Source organism: Canis aureus, chromosome 9 (assembly GCF_053574225.1).
Source record: "Canis aureus isolate CA01 chromosome 9, VMU_Caureus_v.1.0, whole genome shotgun sequence".
In the NCBI taxonomy this organism is placed as follows: Eukaryota; Metazoa; Chordata; class Mammalia; order Carnivora; family Canidae; genus Canis; species Canis aureus.
This window is the reverse complement of record NC_135619.1, coordinates 56,645,826-56,669,114: the sequence shown is the minus strand read 5'-3', so window position 1 is coordinate 56,669,114 and position 23,289 is coordinate 56,645,826. Positions and strand designations below refer to the sequence as shown.

Here is a 23,289-nt window from a genome sequence, read left to right as displayed (position 1 = left end):
TAAACAGAGTTCAAGCTCTACTTAGGCACTAATAGTCTAGAAGAGAAGACAGAGTATTTGCATAGGAAGCATAGCTTTTATGGATTCACAAGAGTTAGTTTCCAGGTCTGGCTCATCTAGCCACCAGCTGACATTTACTTCTTAGTGAGATATTTATTCTCTCTGGGCCTCAGTTCTCTTAGCTGTAAAATGCAAGGTTGTGTTAGATAAACTTGAAAGTCCCTTCCACATCTAAAATTACATGATTTTATAAATTTAATTTAAGAAAAGGAAGACTCTAACTAGTTCTGTATGATGAGTGCATTCTCTGAATCCAAGTGCTGTGGGAACTGGGGCTTTAAAGACTTGGGAAGCTTTTATGAAGAAGGAGGTACATGGGCTTGAAGGATTGGTAGGGTTTTGATGGGAAGGCAGGAGGCAGATGGACATGTTAAACATGAGGAAAAGTAGATACAAAGGAATACAAAAGGAAAAGTATAATGCACATTCAGGAAGAGCAGCAGATAGTTCAGTCTGGTTGAAGTAAGGGATCTAAATTTAAGAGGCTAGTAAAGAAAGACTAGAGGAAGGAAGATCCCAACTGCACATTAAGTTTGAGCTTTATCATGTTTTCTTGGACTCAACATATTTATAGAACACTTACTATGTTCCAGGCAGTGAGTGAAGTGCAGAAAACACAGAAATAAATAAGATATGCTATCCTCAACAGACCTGTGAGCAATGGGCCAAGGACTGAGAAACAGTTAGAAGTGAAACTAGTATGCAAAATTCTGTAACATAAATAAAACTGAAGAGCACAGCATGCAAGTGTGGAACATCTTGGAGGTAAGATAACAACAGAGGGGCAGAGGAGGAATCAAGGATAATAGGAGACTGTAAGGATAATAGAAAAGAGAGAAGGATGAGCAGTTTGTTGATAAGAAAATAAGTGTGTTTTGATGTTGAATTTGAGGCCCTTCAAGAAAGCCAGGCAGAAATGTCCAAAAGTAGAAGAAATATCGGACTGTGACTAGCTTGAAATGTTGGAGCAAGAGATTGAGGTATGAGTGTATTTTCTAAGTAAACTGTGGGCCTGGGAGGGACTGTCAAGGAAGAATATATAGACAGAAAAGAAGACCAAAGGGAACACTTGAAGGAATGCCCATGTTTAGGAGGAGTCAGAAGAAGTAAGAGGCATGAACCAAGAAAAGTTAAAACTATCAAAAGTGTTGGACAACTAGCATAAAGGATATCAAGGGAAGAAAGAATTCCAAGAAAGATGAGAGGTTGGACAAGATCAAAGGCTCCCCAAACTTGATGGACCAGCTGCATTAAAATCAGCTGAAACATGTATTAAAAACGTGGAATTTGTGTCTTAATGGATCTTCGAGAAACCACTAACAGTAGTTGCCTTAGGGAAGGGAGACTAAGAGGGAAAGGGGAAGAGTGACTTACGGTTTAGCATTTACTCACCAGTACATATGGTTTACATGTCTACCATGTGATGTTTTATCTAACTGAACAGATAAATTGAAATGCAGATTTCCAACCTCTACTTCTACCTCTTACCTCTACTATGCAAGGGTTTTCATGGATTGCTCAGGAGCCAATATTTTTAATAAGTTCTTCTGGTGATCTTAATCTGCAGTCAGATTTGAAAACCCTTAAAGTAGCTAACTTCAAATCGAACTTCCAGTTCTTAGAATAAGTGTCTCATGGGTATATAGGAAAGGAAAAGTCACTATTTTCAAATATTAGAAACCATCCAGAAGATGAAGATTGAAAAGACACCCTTGTATTCATGGAATAACAAGTTTTGGCAGAAGGATGGGGTCAGAAGTCAATCTGAAGAGGGATAAGGAATGAACAAACAGTAGCAGTGAGGAATATAAGAGTGAAAGGAAGATATTAGAACTTAAGGGATAACTGCATCAAGGAAAAAGGTTAGCATTGGTAATATAAGCTAATTGAAGTGCCAGTCTGCCAGCTACCAGGAGGAGACAATTAGAGAGCTCCCAGCTACGTGACCTGGTGGAAGAGTCCCAGGTGAGCTGTGCTGTCAATTAAAGAGTGTGGGAAAATTTTAAAACAAAATTAATATAAGAAGATTGAACCAAGGTTGAGGTACCCACATAGAAATGAGCAAGCAAAGGCTTCAGCACCCACTATAGCCATTGAAAAAAATCAATATCTGTAGAATGAATAATCTAGAATGAATAATCTAGAATGAATAATCTAAAATGACTTCCTGGAGTCTATCTAACCCAAAAGCCTCACTGTGGCCACCTATAAACGGTGGATAAAACATAATAATTCTTTCAATGAACACTGAACTCCCTGGAAGAAAGAGAACTCCCCAGGTACCCAGAAAGAACTGCAAACAGAATAGTAAGCTGTGTAAGTGCTCTAGGTTATAGTGGGGAAGGTTATAGTGGGGAAGTTATTCCCAAACTTAGTAGCCGGGAAGCTTGTCTTTTAATGCTGACACCAGGTCAGAAGAGCAGACCTTGGCACATGTGAAAGGCAGAGTTGGCACTAAGATACTGCTATAAACTTGGAAATGTAAAAAGGTAACATACTTAGTGAAAATATGAGACACAAAAGATCTGCCCAATGACCAAAGTTTGTATATCTATATATCCCTTGTATATGTTCTGTATTTAAAAAAATATTCTTGAGAGTCTGGAATCACACTCCTACCCATGGACTTGGGTGTTTGGGAGAGAATTTAAACTACTCCCTGCTTGAGGCATCTCCCAGGCTGAGATACTAACATAAAATATGGCCTGAGTGGTGAAATCTCTAATATTGAAATCCTTAATGTTGTTCCCGATGACTCCTGCTCTCAGCACAGGCTGTACAATATTCTCAATGATATAGTCATGCTGAAAATGAATAACACAAAATTATAAAATAATACACTAACAATTCACCATGAAAGACCTGTAGACCCAACAATCAGCAAATTGAAGTCCTCAAGGAAAAAGAAAAAGAGGGAAAAAAAAGAAGAAAAAAAAAAAAAGAAAAAAATGAAGTCCCCAAGAATTTCAGAAAACAGAATAATTTTATAGTGACTATTAGGTTTAAGTTAATCCAGGACATAAAGACATAACTAGAACCCCAAAAATGAAAAATAAAAACAAAATGAGTGGGACAATATGAAAAAATAACAGATAGTGAAATATAACAGAAATAAAGAATGCATATAGTTATACTGGATGGATTAAACAGAAGGGTTGTCAGCTGAAGAATAGTGAACTGGAAGATAAAGCTACTGAAATTAGATAAAATGTAGCTTGTGCAATGATTCGTGGCCTTGAAAAGTATGTAGGTGGTAGGCTGGGGTAGGAATGAGGGAAGTGAAGAAAAGCAATGCATCCATGCAATAAGCTGATTTTGATTAAGTTGTATTGAGGCTACTACAGACAGATAATGAAAGCTGAGACAATTAACAAACTATTGAAAAGTAAATGTGAAAGCCCTTATTTAGTCAATGAGAAATAAGAAAAACCTAAGACCAAACTCAGGACTTACAGTTAAGCTTTTACTTATTCCTCAGTAGGAAAATAGTCAAATAAATTACGGCTTATTCATTCAGTGGAATACTGTACAAGGATGGCTCTGCGCATATTTTAGTTGACATGGAAGTCTGCCAGCTTGGAGTAGGGGCTAAGCAGGACTCTGCATGCAGCTTGGGTCATATGATATGGTACACTCTATCGTGTTGGAGATGTCAACGAGGAAAAAGAGAGTGTGGTGCAGAGTTTAAGGTAAGCCTTCATAAGAGACTCTAGTGCAATTCCTGCATTCTGGAGCAAGTTCACACATCCACAGTGCAGAAAAACAGCTCTTGGTATGCTACTGGGCCCTCAGTCAAATGAGATAGAATATTTGACTATGGAAACCAAGTGACCATGCATCCTAAATTGCCTATCATGAGCTGAGTTCTCGAGGACCCACTAAATTATAACATCAAGCAGACTCAGCAGCAATTAATCAGATGGAAAGTGGTATATCAAAGATCAATTGTGAGCAGGACTACAAACCATGAATAAACTGTATGAGCTGGTGTTCTAAACCTCCAAGTCAACAACTAAGATTACATTACTGTCCCTTCGTTGGCTTACAGCTATGGCTGTATTAAGTGTCCCATATGAGCAACTAAAGGAAACAGACAAAAGCCAGAGCTTGGTTAGTAGAGCATTTGGTTTGGCATATAGATGTTTGTTAAGTATGTCCACCCAAAATAGACATGAGCTACACATGGAGAGCAGGCCTTGAAAAACAGCAGCAAGGGACTATCTTCCCAATGGGTGGATTTCATGGAAAAATAGCCTAAGATAAGAATATATATGAACTCATGAGCAAATGGATTGGTGAGTTGGTCAGAGCTTGGGAAGAAAAAGGCTAGAAGAGTATAGAAAAAAAAAGTCTGGACTAGATATATAGGAGTGGGCATGAAATGTGAAAATCTTAATGACCACCAGAAAGCCCATTAACAGAGTGGAAACTACATGTCAATAGCATGGACCCCATTAATCAAGGCTGATCTGTCTACTACCACCATTGAAAGTCCAACCAGTTACCAACAGACTTCAATGTGGCACTATTATTTGAGGGTACCGTATTGTGGAAAATTGACCACATTGAGCCTTTTATTCCTGGAAGGGCCAGTGGTTTATTTGTCATAGTAGTAGACACTTACTCTTGGTAACTGTTCAACTTTCCTGTCTCTACAGCCTCAGCCTATCACCACTATCTGGGAGATTTCAAAGTATGTGATCCAGGTATATAATCTCATACAACATAGCATCTAACCATGAGAACTTTTCCTTTTTTTTTTTTTTTTTTTTCATGAGACCTTTTTCACAGAGAAGGAGATGGGGGCGGGGGTTAGTTCACTGGTCATATGAGGTACCACATAATCCAGAAGTAATTGGTTTTACAGAACTGTGGAATAATTTGCCAAAGGCACAACTTGTAGGCAATACTCCTGGTGGGGTATCATCATCATGCAGATTACACATTAAATCACAAATCTCTATTTGGATATTGTGTCCCATTAGAAAGAGTACGCAGGTCTGGAAATCAAAGGGCAAAATCAGGAGTGGCCCCAGTTGCCTTTATATCCAATTATCCACTGAGGGATTTTGTGTTTCTAATCCCTACAATTCCAGGCTCTGCAGGGAACTAAAGGTGATGACTGCCACCTGGGAATTTTGGACCCAAGGACCAGTAGACTAAAGGAGGAGTTACTATCTTGGTAGGAATAAATGATCCTGATCAAAGGGAAGAGATAGATCTGCGGTGACCCAGTGAGAGTAGGGAGGAATATATGTGGAAATCATGGAATCCACTTGGGCATGCCATAACACTTGCTCAATTATGACTAAAATAAACAATCCCAGCAACCCCTGCCTGAAAAGAGTATAGTTACCATGGGTTCAGACCCCTCAGGAATAAGAGCTTGGATTGTACCAACAGATAACTCATCAAGGCCAGCAGAGGTGAAAGCTGAGTATGAGGGAATCTAGAATGGACAATGGAGAGAAATGCAAGCATCAGTTGTGGCCCTGACATCAATTGTAGCAGCAGGGGCTGAAGTTCATCCTCCTAATCTCTCTTCTAAATTCCTGCCAGTAGACAGACCCACTGGAATCCTGGATGATCTGCTTTCCAAATGTATGGGGAAGTAGATCATAGCACAAGGGGTGGGCTGCGACAGCCATGGAGGTGAGTGCTCTATTCAAGAACACACTTCCATTGACTGTAGCTTGCTTTGGGTAGTATGGACATTTTCACAATATTTATTATTCTAGTCCATGAACATGGAATGTTTTTCCATTTGTTTGTGTCCTCTTTGATTTCATCAATGTTTTATAGTTTTCAGAGTGTGAGTCCTTCATCTCCTTGATTAAGTTTATTCCTAGGTATTTTACTCTTTTTAGTGCAATCGTGAATGGAATTGTTTTCTTAATTTATCTTTCTGCCACTTCATTTTTAGTGCATAGAAATGCTACCAATTTCTAGGTATTGACTTTGTATCCTGCAACTTTACTGAATTCAAGAACTATACTCAAAAATATTTTTAAAAAAGAATGCATTTAATTTTAGGATGCAAGGGGGTACAGCCAGTACTCCTAACTGGCTCATCAACATCTGCCCTCATTGTACAACAGCAGCTCAACCTCCCATGCTGATCAGAGATGCACTTTGAGGCAGCAGGCAATCAAGGAGTGTGAGTGGGGGAATCAGACAGAACTGGTCATGACTACAAAAGCCACCATGGGTTCAATCAGGAAAGGATCTAAAAATGTCCACTGGATTTTGCAACAAAGGTTGTTAGTGACTTTGGCAAGAGACTTTCCAATTGAGTAATGGGAGCAGAAGCCAAATTGCAGTGAGTTAAAGACTGAATGGAAATAAAGACATCAAGAGAACAACTTGAGAAAAGTCGTCACGGAAGTTCAGGTGCAAAGAAAAGGAGACAGGTAGGGAAGCAGCAGTGGTGAATGGACTAAGATGTGGGAACAATGGAGGAATTTTGTTTTAGCAGAAAGAGACTTGAGTGTGTTTAGACAATAGTGGAAAGACAATGGGAGAGGAAAGAGAAGGAAAAAGTCAAAGTAGGGGGTGAGGAGCCAGGGAGCACAGATACAGTTGGAGGACAGTTCTCTTGCCTTGTTGGAAGAGTAGAGGATGAAAGGATGGGTGGAGATGGTTTTAAATTTTTTTTGTTGCTTTGTTTTTACAATCTGAATCTCTCAAAATCTCTATGTGATAAACCTGTGTTCCCCCAAATATTTGATAAAACATAATGCCCTATATTCTTAGTCTGCTGAATGAGAAAGACTGTCTCTGAATAACCAAGATCACTTTGTACATTTGAACAATTAATTCTTTGATCTTCAAAATAGTTCTCCAAAGTAGGAGAGAGCCGTCCTATGGTTTCATTACACAAAAAAGATGGGACACAAAAAGATTAAGTGCCTTGCTAAAGTGTTCATCAATAACTTCCTTATTAAGTGGGAAATTTCCTTCTTATTAATTTTTTTTTATTTTTGCAGGGGAGGGGCAGAGGGAGAAGGAGAGAGGGAACCTTAAGCAGGTTCCATGCCCAATGCAGCGTGTGACACCAGGCTCGATCTCACAACGCTGAGATCACGACCTGAGCTGAAATCAAGAGTTGGATGCTTAACTGACTAAGCCACCCAGGTGCTCCCACTCCTACCCCCCATCTTCTACTTTTTACCATGACTTTAGCTGACTTAGCTTCATTCAAGGTATTTCCCCTCCCTCTATTGCTATTGAAAATGAAGATACTGTATATAATATGAAACCATAGCCTCTTCATGCTACCCTGGGTCTTTTTGGTCATGAGATATATACTTTCTATAAAGTGCCAAGTTTCTTATGAGTAAAAGGAATTCTTCATAAATACATTAGAACTTCTCTTGTCATACAGAACTGAATCAGACAGAACCTTAATAGATTCTTTCATGCTTCGTAGAGCACATTTCAGAGCTTCTGGCTTTGTTGTTTTAGATTCCAGGGATTGAGGATGATTGTGAAATGGCAACTTGGTTATGCTACATAAGAAGGCCAGCCAAGCATTAAATAGGGGCATCTGGAGAGTTTGGAAATCCTAACAGGCTTTTCAGCCAAACTCTGACACAGAACAGATAGATCCTTACAGATTTATGGTCCCTATTGGGATGGAAACCGACCCCCCCGCAACATCCCCAGCTAGAATTTCGGTCACTTTACCCTACTGACAATAACTCCCCAGGGATGAATATCTCTGGAAGAAGATAAGCAATCTTACAAATATTTAAAATGTGCATTTTACACAGTGGACAAGTGTTTGGTCTTAATAAAGCTGCATAATCCTCAAGCCAAACAGCTGCTGAATGGTCTCTGATGGAAGCATGTCCTCTCCAAATCAATATAATCCCCACACGAACAGTTAAATCAGACCAGGTCTCACAGGCTCTCAGACTCACTACTGCATTTGTGATACTGGTCAGCTTTGATCAGGCTTCATTCTGGTAACCAGCTATTTCACAGACCGATAGTAGCTTTACCTCACATAATCCTCATAACTAACTACTCCATATGTGGGCATAATAGATCTTACTAGTTTGTTCATCCTGTGAATTGAGGAAACAGATTCTCCCACACAGTGAGTTGGTGGAGAGCTAGAATTTGGCCACACATCTTCTATTTCCAAGTTCCAGAATAGTTTGGGAAGAAATAGCTGAGAAGTGAGCTCTAGTAAACCTCGGGTGAAGAATAATCTTTTTTTTTTTTTCATTTGACCTTTTATTTGTTCTCAGCAAATTTTCTTTATTGGCATATTGGTTAAATTGTTAAGTGAAGATGTATAGAAGCCAATATTATTATAATAAATGCCATTACAAATGGGATATTGTTTGAGTTTTGTAGCTTGCCTATAACGGAGAAAAGCCTTTGCATAAGTATTGGCTCGTAAAAGGGTAAAAGAGTTCTGGATAATGGCTCATGCATTGCTTTTAGTCACTTCTTTCTAGAAGTGTTGACTAAGATTGCCATGGGATCCACAAGGGATAAGTGCACGGTGTTGCTCAGCCAGCTGGCTGAAACACTCTCCTTCATAAGATGGGTACTCTCAAAACCTTTTGACATGGGAAAGAGTTTTGTAGCTCTAAGCTTCTGGGAATAACTATGGACATTTTTGGCTTTCCAATAGTTATATCTAAGTGTAAGGCATTTAGACATGGAGTGGGACTGCTCTCTACACCAAGATGCTGGAAATGAACCTGCTTGAAAAATCCTGAAAGTACATAAAGCTTGGCCTGTTTACATATATTTTCCCAGCAGGGCACTTGTCTGACAGCCCACATTCCTTTTATTCAGGCAATGTGGATGAAACATGAAATCATTATGCTAAGTGAAAGGAGCCAGGCACACAGGTCACATGTATGATTACATTTATATAAAATATACAGAATAGGTATATCCATGGAGACAGAGCAGCAAGCAGATTAGTGATTTCCAGGGGGCATGGGAGGAGAGAGAATGGGGAGTGACTGGGTGATCAGTACAATCTCCTGATGGTTTGGAACTAGAGGTGATGGTTGTACAACAATGTGAATGTACTAAATACCACTGAATGGTACCCTGTATGAATTTCATATCAATTGAGGAAGAGGATGGGAGGGAAGGAAGAAACAGGAGGGGAAGAGACCAGATTTAGGAAGACAGCTACTATAGAATAGAAGAGAGAGCCTTGGATTTGGAGCTAGGGGACCTGAGTTTGAATACTCTCATTTACTAGCTGTGACATAAAAGATAAGAGAGATGACATTTCTGTGTCTCAGATTCCTCATCTCAAGTAGAGTCAAACAGAGATGTATGAGTCCCAAGTGAGATACCATATATGAAAACATATTGCATGGGGCTGGACACAGAGTTGATGCAGTACATAATTAAGCTAAACAACAACATCAACAACAAGAAACCAACAGTGACAGATTTTTAAGGCAGTACAAAAACCCATTTAATTCATATTATAGCTCAAACTGTTATTATGTAATAGAAATAACAGATGAATAATTCTTAAGAGATAATCATGGCAATTTTCAGAAATCCAAAATACTCTAAGGAACTAGATGTTTTTGTAATTATAGTTTATAGTTTATTTTTCTGGTATCGAGGCATTAATTCAACCTAAAAATTAAGGTTATGGCAAATTCTTAACTCTGGGACTGTGTTTCAATTACATCAAAAGTAACTATTTCATCAACTTAAGATGCAGATTTCTGAAACAACTTCGTGAGTTCTGAAACCAGAAATCCACTGATTGAAAGGCATGTTGGATTCTTCTAAGGAGATTTTTTTCAGTGTTACCACAAAGATGATTTTCAACAACCATGGGTACAGGATGACTTATTCTGTAGATGTCACCCAGTGCTGGTGCAACGGGCATGAATAAAATGGCCATGGGTGACAGGGATGGAAGCCCAAGATAGGTTCCTTTTCATCAAATTTCATCAGGGCCTTTGTGAATGACCAAACTACCAGCAGGGGAACCCTATACTATACCGTTGATAAGGTAAATTTCCTTAAAAAGAACAGCCAGTTAATTGATGACAGTTTGATTACACTGGACTGCTTCTACCCTTCTTTCACTCAGACTCCACATACTCTGTGAGAAAATCCTGTCGGGTTTGCTTTTATCATAAATCCAAGGCTCCAGCACTTCTCACCACCTTCCCTGGTAGTAAGCTTGTTGGAGCTCTTGTCATTTTTCACCTCATTAACAAATATAGGAGCCTGAGTGCTCCTAGTAAAATGTAGGTCAGTTCATGCAACTGGGTGGGGCTCAAAATCCTTAATAGCTTCTTACCTCATCAGAAAAAAAATATATAGGGTAGCCCCCCGTGGCGCAGCGGTTTAGCGCCGCCTGCAGCCCAGGGTGTGATCCTGGAGACCCTGGATCGAGTCCCATGTCAGGCTCTCTGCATGGGGCCTGTGTCTCTGCCTCTCTCTCTCTGTCTCTATGACTAAATAAATAAAATCTTTAAAAATATATATATATATAACATATCCTTTTACATTTATATATTTATAGTATTTTATATTTATTATATATAAATTTATATGTGTTAATGCCTTATAATTATCTACAAAGTACAAGATGCTCTGTCTCCCATAACTACTGTGATCTCATTTCCTACAACCTTCTTTGCTTCAGGCACATTTTTCTCCTTGTCACTTAAACATGGGAGCATGTTGCTCCCATGTCCCCCCTGACTCTAGGTTTTTGAATTTATTCAGAATTTTTTCTCCCTACCCACAGATGTCAGTCTGGCTTAGTGTTTTTGACTTCTTTGGGTCTTTAGTCAAATGTCACTTTCTCAGCAAGGTCTTTTCTGACCATCTAAAATGCAACTCCAGCCTTCCTTCTCCCTGTCCCTTCCTTTATTTTTCTCCATTATACTTATCATCATCTGATATTCTATGTTTCATTATTAATTTTTTTAGCTATTTCCCCCTGCTAGAATGTAAGATCAAGGAGGTCATTTATTATATCTTTCCAATACCTAGAATAGTTCTTGCATATATTAGGTGATCAGTAAATATTGGTTAAAAAATGAAGAAAAGAACAAACAGTAACCACAGCAAAACACCACCTGTCTAGAGTAAGATTTCCTGTCATTACAAATCTTTGAATCATGGCCACATACTCAGAAATAATTGGAAAGGGTATTAAGAGGGAAATAGAGCAACCACAAAGCCCACTAAAGACCTCGTCACAGGAGAGCCCCTCATTTGTGCCCTCCCTTTAGATCCTTTATTTATTGTCATGTACAGATCCTTTCCCTAAAGTTAGCCTTCTAGTTTCCCAGCTCATAAGAGGATTGAAATAACAAAATATAAAGTGACAGTAGCTGGCAATAAGAAAAGACAATTTCAATCCCTCTCTGGAGTTGAGTAATTACGATAATACTCGGGTGTGGGTAAAATTAAGCTAATGCCTGCAAAAATGTCAGCCAAAAGCTTCATGTATCATATAAATACAGAGATCATGTTTTTGAAAGAAAAACTGGGACGCAGGGAGCTCTTTCCAGGTGCAAAAGGGGTGTGGGAAGTTTAGTGAAAATGATGATGATAAAATATTTGAATTTCTGGAATGTTCTGATGGCAAAATATTTTAAATAGAGCTGTACTAGAAAAATCCAGGGCAGATTAACATGTCACTCTATGTAAGAGAACATTTATAAGATGCCTAAAAATCACAAGTGCCTGCTTTGGAACACCCTACATATTCTTTAGGATTCATACTAGATAAAGCAAAGTAAGTAGAGTCTGACATCAAAATGGAACACTTTAAAATCTAATTTGTAGCTCTGAACAAATGGAACCATTTTTCCCATACTTAAAACTTCCTTCAATTATTTAATTGCAGTAATAAAAGGCAAAAGAATAATTAAGCATACCAAACCAAGTTAGGGAGAATAGAAATAGTGTTGGTAGAATGTCAGATATAAAGCATTAGACACTTGTAAAAATCTGCTTTTAAATTACTGACTTGAAGAATAGACACATTTAGTGAGTTTCTGTATGAAGAGCCTATTCATAGGATAGACAAGTGCTAAGTATGAAAAAGTAATCATAGTAATGTATTCAGGAGAAAAAATATCAAAGGTCAGGAAGTTTTGATTTATTTTTTAAATATATATTTTAGTGTTCTTTGTAATAAAATAAAAAGATTAAGTTATAGTTAATACCAATGTACCCTTGTCACACAAAAAAAGTCAAATTATTCCAAAACATAATTTCTTAATTTTGGGGGTGGTCAAGGATACCTTTAATAATCTGAGGAAAGTTACACAATCTCTCAGCAGTGCCCTGATGTACTTGTATACAAATTTTCATTTAACTGCAGATTTCCAGGAAGACAACCATGGACCCCCAAGAAAGGCCATGAACTTCCAGTTAACAAATCTTAATCTGAAGGGTTAGTAATTAACATACTTTGTATAATAAGGAAATATTAGGGGATCCCTGGGTGGCTCAGCAGTTTGGTGTGATCCTGGAGTCCTGGGATCAAGTCCCACGTCGGGCTCCCGGCATGGAGCCTGCTTCTCCCTCTGCCTGTGTCTCTGCCTCTCTCTCTCTATCATGAATAAATAAACAAAATCTTTAAAAAAAAGGAAATATTAAAATAATCAAATAGATCAGTTGAAAGTTAACAATTTCTTAGCTCTGGAGGGAAAAACTATTTCAATTGATAAATCCAAATAAAATTCACTCATTTAACAGTATGTTTTAAGTATTATGAATTAGTTTTCTCTGTCTAGTACTTCATCAGAGATGATATAAGAAAACAGACTCATACTCCAGGACAGCCAGGGCTTGTTCATACAGGTGAAATAACTAGATATTCTGGATCCAAGTGTCTGAGATTAGGACAGAGTGGGCTTGGACTCTGCCGAGCAGGTCTGATTATTGAATATGAGTTCCTAAGCACACATAGCACTGCCTCTAAAAGCACCTTACTGGCCTCTTTCTGTGGCTGCCATTCTCTACACTGTCACTTGAGTTAAATTACCAGGATATTCAAATAGAGCTGCATTATCTTAAAGGCATGAGCAAATATTCTGGAACGTTATATATGAAGCCACCTGAAAAAGCTACATAGTGGAAAAGAGTTCAAAATTCTCACTAATTTTTTGAAGTTAAATTTAAAAAAATAAAATGAGAGACTTCAAAGGAATGTCCTGCTTGCTCTGGATTGCTTCGTCTCAGATATTCTGGGGGCCCTCTTCCATTTTCCTCTTCCTTAAAGACACTACACTTGGAAAGTTTAGGAAGCACTGGTGGAATTAATTTCTTGGAGGTGGCTGTACAAAGGAGCATCTTGAATATGGTTTTAGTAGTGTAAATGTAGGGTCAGATAGGTAGTGAGAGATGTGGAACCCCATTAGATGTCATTATAGTGTCTAAAAATCTAATGGGGCCAGGAAAAATATTAAACAAAGGCAGAATTTCATCCACCTTAACAGGGCAATAAAACTCAAGGACTTTGAAAAAGAATGAAAGAGTATGAAGAACCCAATGGAATGATATAACATTGCTCTGGAGACCCTAATCCATGCATTCATTTATTGAACAAATATTTATTGGCTACCAGTCATATGCCAGGCTCCTTCTGGGCACTTGGGATACATAATTGAACAATGCAAACAACAATATCAAACCAAAACAAAATCCTTGCCCTTTGGGGAAAGACACAAATATGAAACATAAGAACAAACAAATTATGTCATATATAAGAAGGTGCCAAGTACTACAGATTTGTTTTTTAAAGCAGGAAAGCTAAATATTATTTTTCTTTTATTTGTTTAAGATTTCATTTATTTATTTGAAAGACACTGTTGTCAGAAAGAGAGAGAGAGAATGAGCTGGGGGGAGGTGTAGAGGCAGAGGGAAGCAGACTCCTTGCTGAGCAGGGAGCCCGACACAGTGCTCATCGTGGGACTCCAAGATCATGACCTGAGCCAAAGGCAGACTGAGCCATCCAGGTGCCCCAGGAGTGCTATATTTTAAATAGAATTATTATTAAAGCCTTATTGAGAAGGTAACATTTGAACAAAAACCTGAAGGAGGCGAGAGGATTAGCCATGGGGACATCTGGGAAAATAAGGTTTGAGGTACGGGGAGGAACCTAATGTGGAAAGCCTGATGAGTGTGAGGAACAGCAAGGAGGCCAACGGACTAAAAGCTGAATTATGAGTGAGAGTAGTAAGAAATAAAAAGAAAAATAAAGAAGGCCTGAACCATATAGGGCCTTTGGGACCACTGTAAGTGCTTTTGTTTTTGACTTGAGATAACTAGGAAGCCTGCTGGAAGGTTCTGAGCAAAGGAGCGACATGACCTGACATACATTTAAAAATATTTCTCCAGTTGCTGTGTGAAGACTAGTCTGTGGAGGGCAAAGGTAGAAGCAGGAGTCCTGTTAGGTTGCTCCTGGAATAAACCAGAAGGGAAGACACAAGTATTGTAAGAGAGCCAAACAAATACAAAATGTGGTTGACACTACGAAGGACATTCACTACCGTCTATGCGGGGATTGCAGATTTTGAGGTGATACCAAAAGACCAACCCCTGCTTAAGTTATTGACTCTCGGTTATGAGGACAACAAATAAGCCCAGAATGTTCCAACATGTCCCATGGGCCTCTGGACTCAGTGGTCTATTAGTAAGACGTATTAGTAATTTATTCTCCAATTTGAGACAGCTTTGGGAATGAAAAAAGCTATTAATTACACCTGGATAATAGGTATAAGAGGAAGCTCCTTTTAGATAGGGAAACCCTAACTATAAGGAACCTAGGAAGCCAGTGGATGGTACCGTCAAGAACTGCAGTTCATAAGTGGTGGGGGAGAGCCCAGCTTGCTCAATGAATAAATATCTTTTAGGTTGGAAAAATTTAGAATTAAAAATGGAAATGAAAATCTAAATCGGACCCATAGTATTAATTTGCATTGAGTTTAGGAATAGTCAGTAGGGTGCTGGGTAGCTCAGTCTATTAAGCATCTCTCTTGATTTCAGCTCAGCTCATGATCTCAGGATGGTGAGATGTTGCTCTGAGTTAGGCTCCGTGCTCAGCAGGGAGTCTGCTGGAGATTCTCTCTCTGCCCCTCCCTCTCTCTAAAATAAATAAATCTTTAAAAAAAAAAAACCTCAGAACAGTCAATATATATTTGATATTTTCAGTATTTGTGTTATTTAAACTTAGCCTACTGGAATATCTAATAGATTGGCCATGCAATTTCAATTTAAAATGTATAATTGAGTAATTTATTTCAACCTGTGATTTAAGTTGAAAAGGAAATTATGTTTTACTGAATTTATTTGTAAAGTGTTTACTGGAAGCTGGTAACCATTTTAGGCATTTTGTATGTAACCTAGGGGAAAAAAATATGCTTCAGTGAAAAATTCTCCATTGACTAGAGCGCATTCTTTCAAGATTCTGAATCTGATTCTATGGGAGTTCTTTTACAGTTCTATAGATTGCAGATAATTGATAGCAATGCAAAAGAATTTTGTCTGTAGACATGGCAAATTCTGTCCTGTGTGGTAGAGCTTCAAGTGACTCTACCCCATCCCCTGGCTATAAAAGAAGTCACTTTTGCCTCCATTAGCACATTCACTTCAATATTCCTCATCTATAATTTTTCATTTTGTAGATTCTTTTTAGACATAATTGCAACATTTTACAATTTCTTCACTGTAGTGGGTTGAATAGTGCCCCCCCCCCCCATTCACATCCACCTGGACCTCAGAATATGACCTTATTTGGAAATAGGGTCTTTGTAGGTATAATTAGTTATGTAGAAGCCATCCTCCATTAGGGTGTGCCCTACACCCAATGACTGGTATCCTTGTAAGGAGAGGGGAGGACACACAGAGACAGACACACAGAGAATGCCATGCAAATAAAGAGACAAGAGACTGGAGTCCTGCCACTACAATCCAAGGAAAACCAAGGATGGCAATCAGTCATCGGAAGCTAAGAAGTGACAAAGAAGGATTCTTTCCTCAAACATGTCAGGGTAGCATAGCCTTGTCAGCATCTTGATTTCAGACTTTAAGCTTCCAAAACTGTGAGAGAATAAAATTCTGGTGTTTTAAGCCACTCTGTTGTGGTACTCTGTTATGGCAGCCTTAGGAAATTAAAACACTGTAGGGTTTAGAATTAAATAAATATTTTAGAGTTAAATAAGTATATAAAGTTAAATAAAATCTTTGATGTGTTCAATTTATCACTGTAGGAGAATCATGATTTTACTTTTCTTTGAAAATTATCTTTTAACACCATTAACTCATTTATACCTCCTAGCGATTGAATGAGGTAGGTATTATAATTATCCTTATTTTACAGATGAAGAAACTGAAGTACAGAGCAAGTAGGTAATATTCCTGATGGGGTTCAGAACATACTGCTTCAAAACAGGACACCTTGGCATACTGAATATTTCAAGCTGGGGGAACTGGGAACTAGCAGGTGCAGACAGGACCTTGCTCTAGAGGACAAGGTCCTCACATGAGGGGTGTCTTCCCTATACCCAGAGGAAAGGAGCATCTTTATCTCAAAGACAAAAGGAGGATAATAGGAATTTGAAGGGTCTGAACTTATTGTGTCTCCCACTTTTCTACACTTAGCTCATCCCCTCTTCTTGTCCTATCACATTGTTCCATGACTTCCAAATCTTTATCAAACCTAATGTAAAAACATTCAGGTTGAGGGATGCCTGGGTGGCTCAGCAGTTGAGCATCTGCTTTTGGCTCAAGTCATGATCCTGGGGTCCTGGGACCCAGTCCCGCATCAGACTCCCCGCAGGCAGCCTGCTTCTCCCTCTATGTCTCTGCCTCTCTCTGTATGTCCCTCATGAATAAATAAATAAAGTCTTAAAAAAAAATTCAAGTTTAATCACTTCCTTGGGTCTTCATTTCCTTAGAAGGACCTTTGGGTCCTCATTCCATGTCGCACAAAACTTATGTTAAATAAATTGTATGATTTTCTGCTGTTAATCTTTTTGTTGTTGTTGTTGTTACCAGGATTTAGAAGAATAAAAGGAAAAATATTTTCCCTGTTCTATATTCCCAAAAGCATGCCTAGGAAATGGTAGAGCAAGGCATTCAACCAAGATGATCTCACTTCAGAAAGAGTACACTTTACTCTCCTGCCCCTATAAATAGCCCTGGGATTCTAAAATACTTAGGATTCCTGGCACTTATAATGCTTAATAGATTTTCTAGAACTTTCTGAGTACTTGGAAAGCACATTCAAAGGCTTTAAAAGAAAATAAATTTGTACTTGTGCTATTTTTTAGTAACTAATTTATTAAAATATTAAATTGTAAAATCTTCCTTGAAGTAATTTTATAATTAATTTATAAATTCCCAAATAAAATAGTAAACGCATGGAAAACTCAAAAAAGAACTAGTCATTACATTTATTACTTTAATGAATCAAATATTTGTCTTTAAAACCAGTCATTACTCAATAAGTCTTTTTTTTTTTTTTTTTGGCTTAAAGGCTGCCTCCACTGCCATAAGAATTCACCTTGACCTGTATTGCGTTACAAAGAAAGTAGTAACATATTTTGTTGATCATCAGTACCTTTTTTCTAAGTGAATAAATAGAACTCTTTCACTATTCAGGTTAGAATTCTTCAACACTCTTCAAATGAGCAGTTCCAGCCTCTGGAGCACCATTTTCTTGCCCTCCACCTCCACACCTGAAACTCCTTCTGCCCAAATTCTACTGCTTCAGAATGTAGCTCAAAACCTACCCTGAGCCCAAGTTTAAGTCAGTCCCCACCCCCATCCCTACCAAGTATAATCTCAGCATATTTACAGAATGATATATTTATGTGATTATTTGATTAATAGTCAGCTTCCACACTAGATGGTAAGATCTCTGAGGACAGGGACATGTTGATGTCATTCCCCACCAAATCTAGAGCATCAGCACAGTGCCTGGAACATAGCCAATACTTGTAAATATTTGCAGGATGAAGGAAGTGATAAGCAATGTTGAGGGGATATAGCCCCTCTTTTGTGGGAAATTCCCCATTGTGTGTGTGCTATCATAGAAAGACCCAGTTCTTTACTGATTCCACTATCGACACCAAAAGTAAAAGAAAAGGAACCTTCCTCCTCCTACTCCACCCTAGCAGCTAGGACACAGCAAGTAACCTATGGCAGACAGATGTTCCCATCATGGATATCACTTTCTGGCTGGTGATTCAAAGTGGCAGGAACAAACTCTGGGAAACAAACAAGGGGTGGTAGAAAGGGAGGTGAGCAGGGGATGGGGGTGACTGCGTGATGGGTGATGGGCACTGAGGGGGGCACTTGATGGGATGAGCACTGGGTGTTATTCTATATGTTGGCATTTGAACACCAATTAAAAAAAAAGTGGCAGGAACAGTTGAGAAATTACTGATGGCTGCACACAGACAGCAGCTACAGAACGAGGTGCCCATCACCACAGATGTCCAGTGGCTGTGGTTGTGGTGTTGTCTATGGAGTTGTTCCAACCAGATGGTTGGCTATGGCTCCAACTCCCTGCCTGCCCTGGGCCTTGGCTTACTTTGAAAGCCTGAATCTACAATGATTCTGTAAATTACATGTTATTGTTTCAGAACATTTATTCCCTCCTTAAGCTAGACAAACTGGGTTTCCTGTTACTTTCCATCAAAAACCTTGAGTCATACACACAGAGAATAAAAAGAGAATAAATCATGGAGTCTAGAAGCATGAAGTGATACCATCCTCGTAAGGCACAATATATTGGGGTGTGTTTGGCAAGCATGTGGGTGCTAAAGCTTTAGGTTGGAAATCAAATGTTATTCAGGTCATGAACCTGATTGTGACTAAAACAGTTGTGAAATATGGGATAAATCCACATTTCCCTAAGCATGGAAAACAGGTATGGCATGAGATTGCTTTAGGTGGAATACCCACATGGCATTAAATAATATTGAATCACAATGAAAAAGTGATTCCCTTTTCTATGGTTTTCAATTTTTCTGATACCATCAAGGACAGCATGTTGAGTTGGTATCTCTTTAATAATATTTCTCTAACACTTATCTTTCTTTCCTTTTAACAAAAGAAAGTCAGCCTCAGGCTTAGAGCATTCACAGGCAATAGTCTTGAGCTAGAATATAATTACATTTGTGTTTCCAATGTATTTAGCTTTCTGGATTACCTCCTTTTTATAGCAAGTCATGCTAATTTCCCATTTATAGTCATGATATAAGCTAATTTCCCATTTATAGTCATGATATAAGCTTTCTAAATAAGTTTATTTCCATTAAAGAAGTGAGTTGCTTAAAGATACCGAGTGAGTAATAGCACAGGTGGAGCACAGATAGGGCAAAAATGCTGAAGATGGTGAATGGATACCTTCAGTTTAGAAAACACTGGGCTGGTCCATCAGTTAGAACCACGGATGCAGAACGCAAACAGTGGAAGCAAAATTCAGAACCTGAAAACAAGAATAGCCTCAACAGCTCCTTTAGAAACATTTCTGAAGGAACACAGGTGTGTGATGGACAAACCACCATTCCACGGGAGTTGGAAGGAGTTGGAGGGGGTGGAAGTAGTGATTGTCACTTGATGATGATGATTGTCACCATCATGAACCTGAAAGCAGGTAGGTCAAAGGACAAAACAAGGCAGCACGTTCTTGAAGAAGAATCCACATAAATCCAGAAAGACTGTCAAACCCCATCCTCCTCATTCAGAGAAGAGATGGTCCTCTTGTGTACACAGGTAACAAATGGCAATTCTCTGAATGAGAGTAATGGGTCCATCTTGCTACCCTTGGTATTGAGGTAATATGATCTACAATTATATGCCAACATTTAAATTTTTAGTTTTATTCTACTGGCTTCATTTAATTTCCTTTAAATCAGTAATTCTCAGGAGGAATTTTTTTTTTAAACTAACCGCATATCAAAGATTCTAGAATGTTCCACTGGAGAATAGGTATAGCAGTTCTCCCTTACTTCCTACATTCAGAACCACTGTTGTAATGAGAGTGAATCATACTCCCTTGGTGGGGGAGAGTGGAGAAGAAGATTCAGAACCACTGTTTCAGTGAGAACCACAAACAGTGTAGCTCTCTCCCATCCATCTACCAGACCACGAGGCAAGTGTATGAGTAATGCAGAAAGGGATAATATGTTTACCTTTCAGCACCATAATACATGGATAGAAGATAAGGCTTAGGAAAAAATGCTCTCAGCACCATAATAATTTGTAAAACAGCTAGGCAGTGGTTACACAGCATCGAGTTTCAGAAAGTGGTTACTACTCAGAACAGGTTTTTAATGACAAAGATCTGGTTTATTTCAGCAGGAAATGCCCCCTATACCCTAGATATAGTCTTCTTGTCCCCCCCTCCCTTCCTCTCATCCTCTTTTTTCCTTCCCTCCGCCTTTCTGGTTTTCTCCTTCCTCCCCCAACCTCCTTTTCTTAGTTTCTACATATTTTCTCTCTTCCTTCTCTTGCTTTTCTTTTTTTTCTTTCTTTCTTCTGACCATACTGGGGAAATGCTGGGTGAGATTTGCTTTCATCTGGAACAGAGTGTTTCAGAATGCAGCTCTGTGCTATTTCAAATCTTGGCACCACAACTTACAAACTGCATGACATTGAACAAATTGCCTCACTTTTTGTGCCTCAGTTTCCCCACCTATAGAATGGGAATCGTAAAATTATCTACTCAGCTGGATTTTGTGAGGAGTCAGTGGGTGAGTTCGTGTAAGGTGCTGGGGACAGCAATAAGCACCACATAATTGCTAGCTTTACATACTTGACTTCTCTCATAAGCTTTCCTTTGTCAAAAGAGTTCCACTGCACCCACCCCCTACCCTCCGGCAAAGATTTGAAAGTCACTTTGCCACTATTGCAGGTGTCTGTGGCCACTGTCTAAATTAGCATGCCATTTCACTCATGCTTTTCATCAATTTCTCTTCCATATCTCAGAATAAGTTCATTCCTCAGAACACCATCCCTCCTCTGGCCCCCCATTAATTTCAGGGTCACATTCTCCCCACTACTGTCTTTATCCAGTTCTTCCTCTTTGTGATTCAGTGGATCCCCTGACTTGCATCACAGACATCAGAATGCACCTGTTTGAATCCTCTCTTTTACCCAGAAGGAATCCTGGGTCCTCCCAAATAAATGATCTCACCTGATTTCACATTTGATGAGAGAGGGATGAAGACAATGCAGGTTTCCTCCCTCCTCATTCATTGCCCTCATTGCTCTGCCTCCAATATTATCCTTTCTCCTCAACATTTGGTGGAACCATACACAGGATGACTCCACGTTCCCTTCCACGGTCAGAGCCACATCTTCCTTCCATGACTTGAAGTTTTGTCCCCTTTCAAGCAGCCTTTGAAGAAGTGATGTCTCTGGTTTTTTTTCTCCTTGTCACACAATGGACAATCTGAGACTAGCATATTCATGTGTTCATTTATTCATTCAACAGGCTTCGGCTTGAGCACTAACCTAGTTCCAGGTCTTGTGCCGGGTGTGAGGAATTCAGAGTTGAAAGGCAGGGCCCAGGCAGCCTGGGTGGCTCAGCGGTTTAGCACCGCCTTCAGCCCAGGGCCTGATCTTGGGGACCCGGGATGGAGTCCCACGTCGGGGGCTCCCTGCATGGAGCCTTCTTCTCCTTCTGCCTGTGTCTCTGTCTCTGTCTCTCTGTCTCGTCTCCCATGAATAAATAAATAATAAACAAAATCTTAAAAAAAAAAAAAAAAAAAAGAAAGGCAGGGCCTCTGCCTTAGAGGTCAATTCTTGAGTTGCTATTAATGTGATTAATACCTGAAGTGAAGGCCAGATTCAGCTGGGCCTAGGCAACGTGAAGAACAGCAGCTCTTGAGGAAGGACAACTCTCACTTTCAACTTGTACCAAAGTTTTGTTACCTTTTCTTGTGTTAGGAGTAACTGGGGTGTCAGCAATCCCAAATTTGGGAAATTGAGTTTTTACTCATTACACACACACACACACACACACAGACACACACACACACGCCTTTGGCCTACTCTCAAGCTCGTCTGGTGCACTTCTGTCCACCTTTGCGGCTGCCCTTGCCTCTGGATCCTACCCTCTCCTCCCCCAGGTACTCACAGAGTCTGCGTGCTGGGTGGTAGGGTGGGGATGCGGTGGATATCCTTGCAGGTGACTCTGAAGTCATCCTCCTGGTGGCACTCACAGGGGGGAGAAGGACACCCCTTCCCCCCCAGGCTCCTGGGCAGGGCGAGAAGCAGCGCCAGGTGCAGCAGGGGCGGCGGCCTCATTTTCCAAGGGTCCCAAGGCTATTTCTTCATCCTCCACGGTCGTCTGGGCCCCTCTGCGCCTGGTTCCCGCAGACTGAAGGGCAGAGGGAGCGCGGGAGGAAGGAGGGAGCGCGCTCGCCGGGGCTCTGACTCCGGCACCCAGGAGCCGGCTGGAGAGCGCAAAGAAGTGGCTCTTAAGTGTTCGGTTTCCCTGGGCAACTCTCCGCCCAAACAAGCCTAATTGCTTCACGCTCCGGGCCCCGAGCCACGCAGCCCGCTCCGTCGGTTCCCTGAGCCTCAACGCCAGTCCGGGCTGTCCCTTCTGCTTTGCAACCTGCCCCGCGCGCTCCTGCCAGGACTTCTCCGCGGAGCCTAGTTCGGACCCAGCGCCCCGCCTCCCCCCGTGGGGAGCCTCCCGTGGCCGCGCCTGCCCGGACCACCTGCACGCACGGCAGACGGAGCAAGTCCCCGCGGCTGGGCTGTCCCGGGGCGGACGGGGGGCGGGGGGGGGGGTCCTGCAGAACTGCAGCTCCTCCCGGCCTCAGAAGCCTCAGAAGGGGGGCGGGAGGCGGGAGGCGGGCCAGCCGGAGTGCGGCCGCGGGCCTCAGCGTGCACCCGGGCCGCTCCTCGTCGCCCGCGGACCTCAGCGTGCACCCGGGGCGCGGGGCGCCAGCCGCCCGCACAGAGACCGTGGCGCGGGGACGCCGGGCGGCGCGGGGCTCGCGGGGCAGCCTCGGACTCGGGAGCTGCGCTCTGGGGCCACCTGCTGGGCCGAGCCGCGAACTGCAGGACGCCTCGGCGCTTGACCGCGACGCCCAACCCGGCTTGTCCCGCAGCCCGGGTGGCTCAGCCGCTTAGCGCCGCCTTCAGCCCAGGGCCTGATCCTGGGGACCGGGGATCGAGTCCCACGTCGGGACTGGTCCCACGTCGATTCTGGTCGGCCCGGGAGTTTTACTG

At 40.7% G+C, this 23,289-nt stretch overlaps 1 protein-coding gene across 2 annotated transcripts in view; it reads right to left on the bottom strand.

The window, feature by feature from the left end:
* The window catches only part of TSHR (thyroid stimulating hormone receptor), a 151,487-nt gene extending 128,799 nt beyond the window's left edge, over positions 1 to 22,688 (bottom strand). The window contains exon 1 of one of the 2 annotated variants that reach the window (XM_077910239.1): positions 22,184 to 22,688. In XM_077910239.1, the coding sequence (XP_077766365.1) occupies positions 22,184 to 22,353 (170 nt within the window). In that variant the 5' untranslated portion in view covers positions 22,354 to 22,688. The remainder of the gene's footprint in view (positions 1 to 22,183) is intronic. The other variant, XM_077910238.1, reaches the window with a different exon arrangement.
* Positions 22,689 to 23,289: the final 601 nt, after the last annotated feature.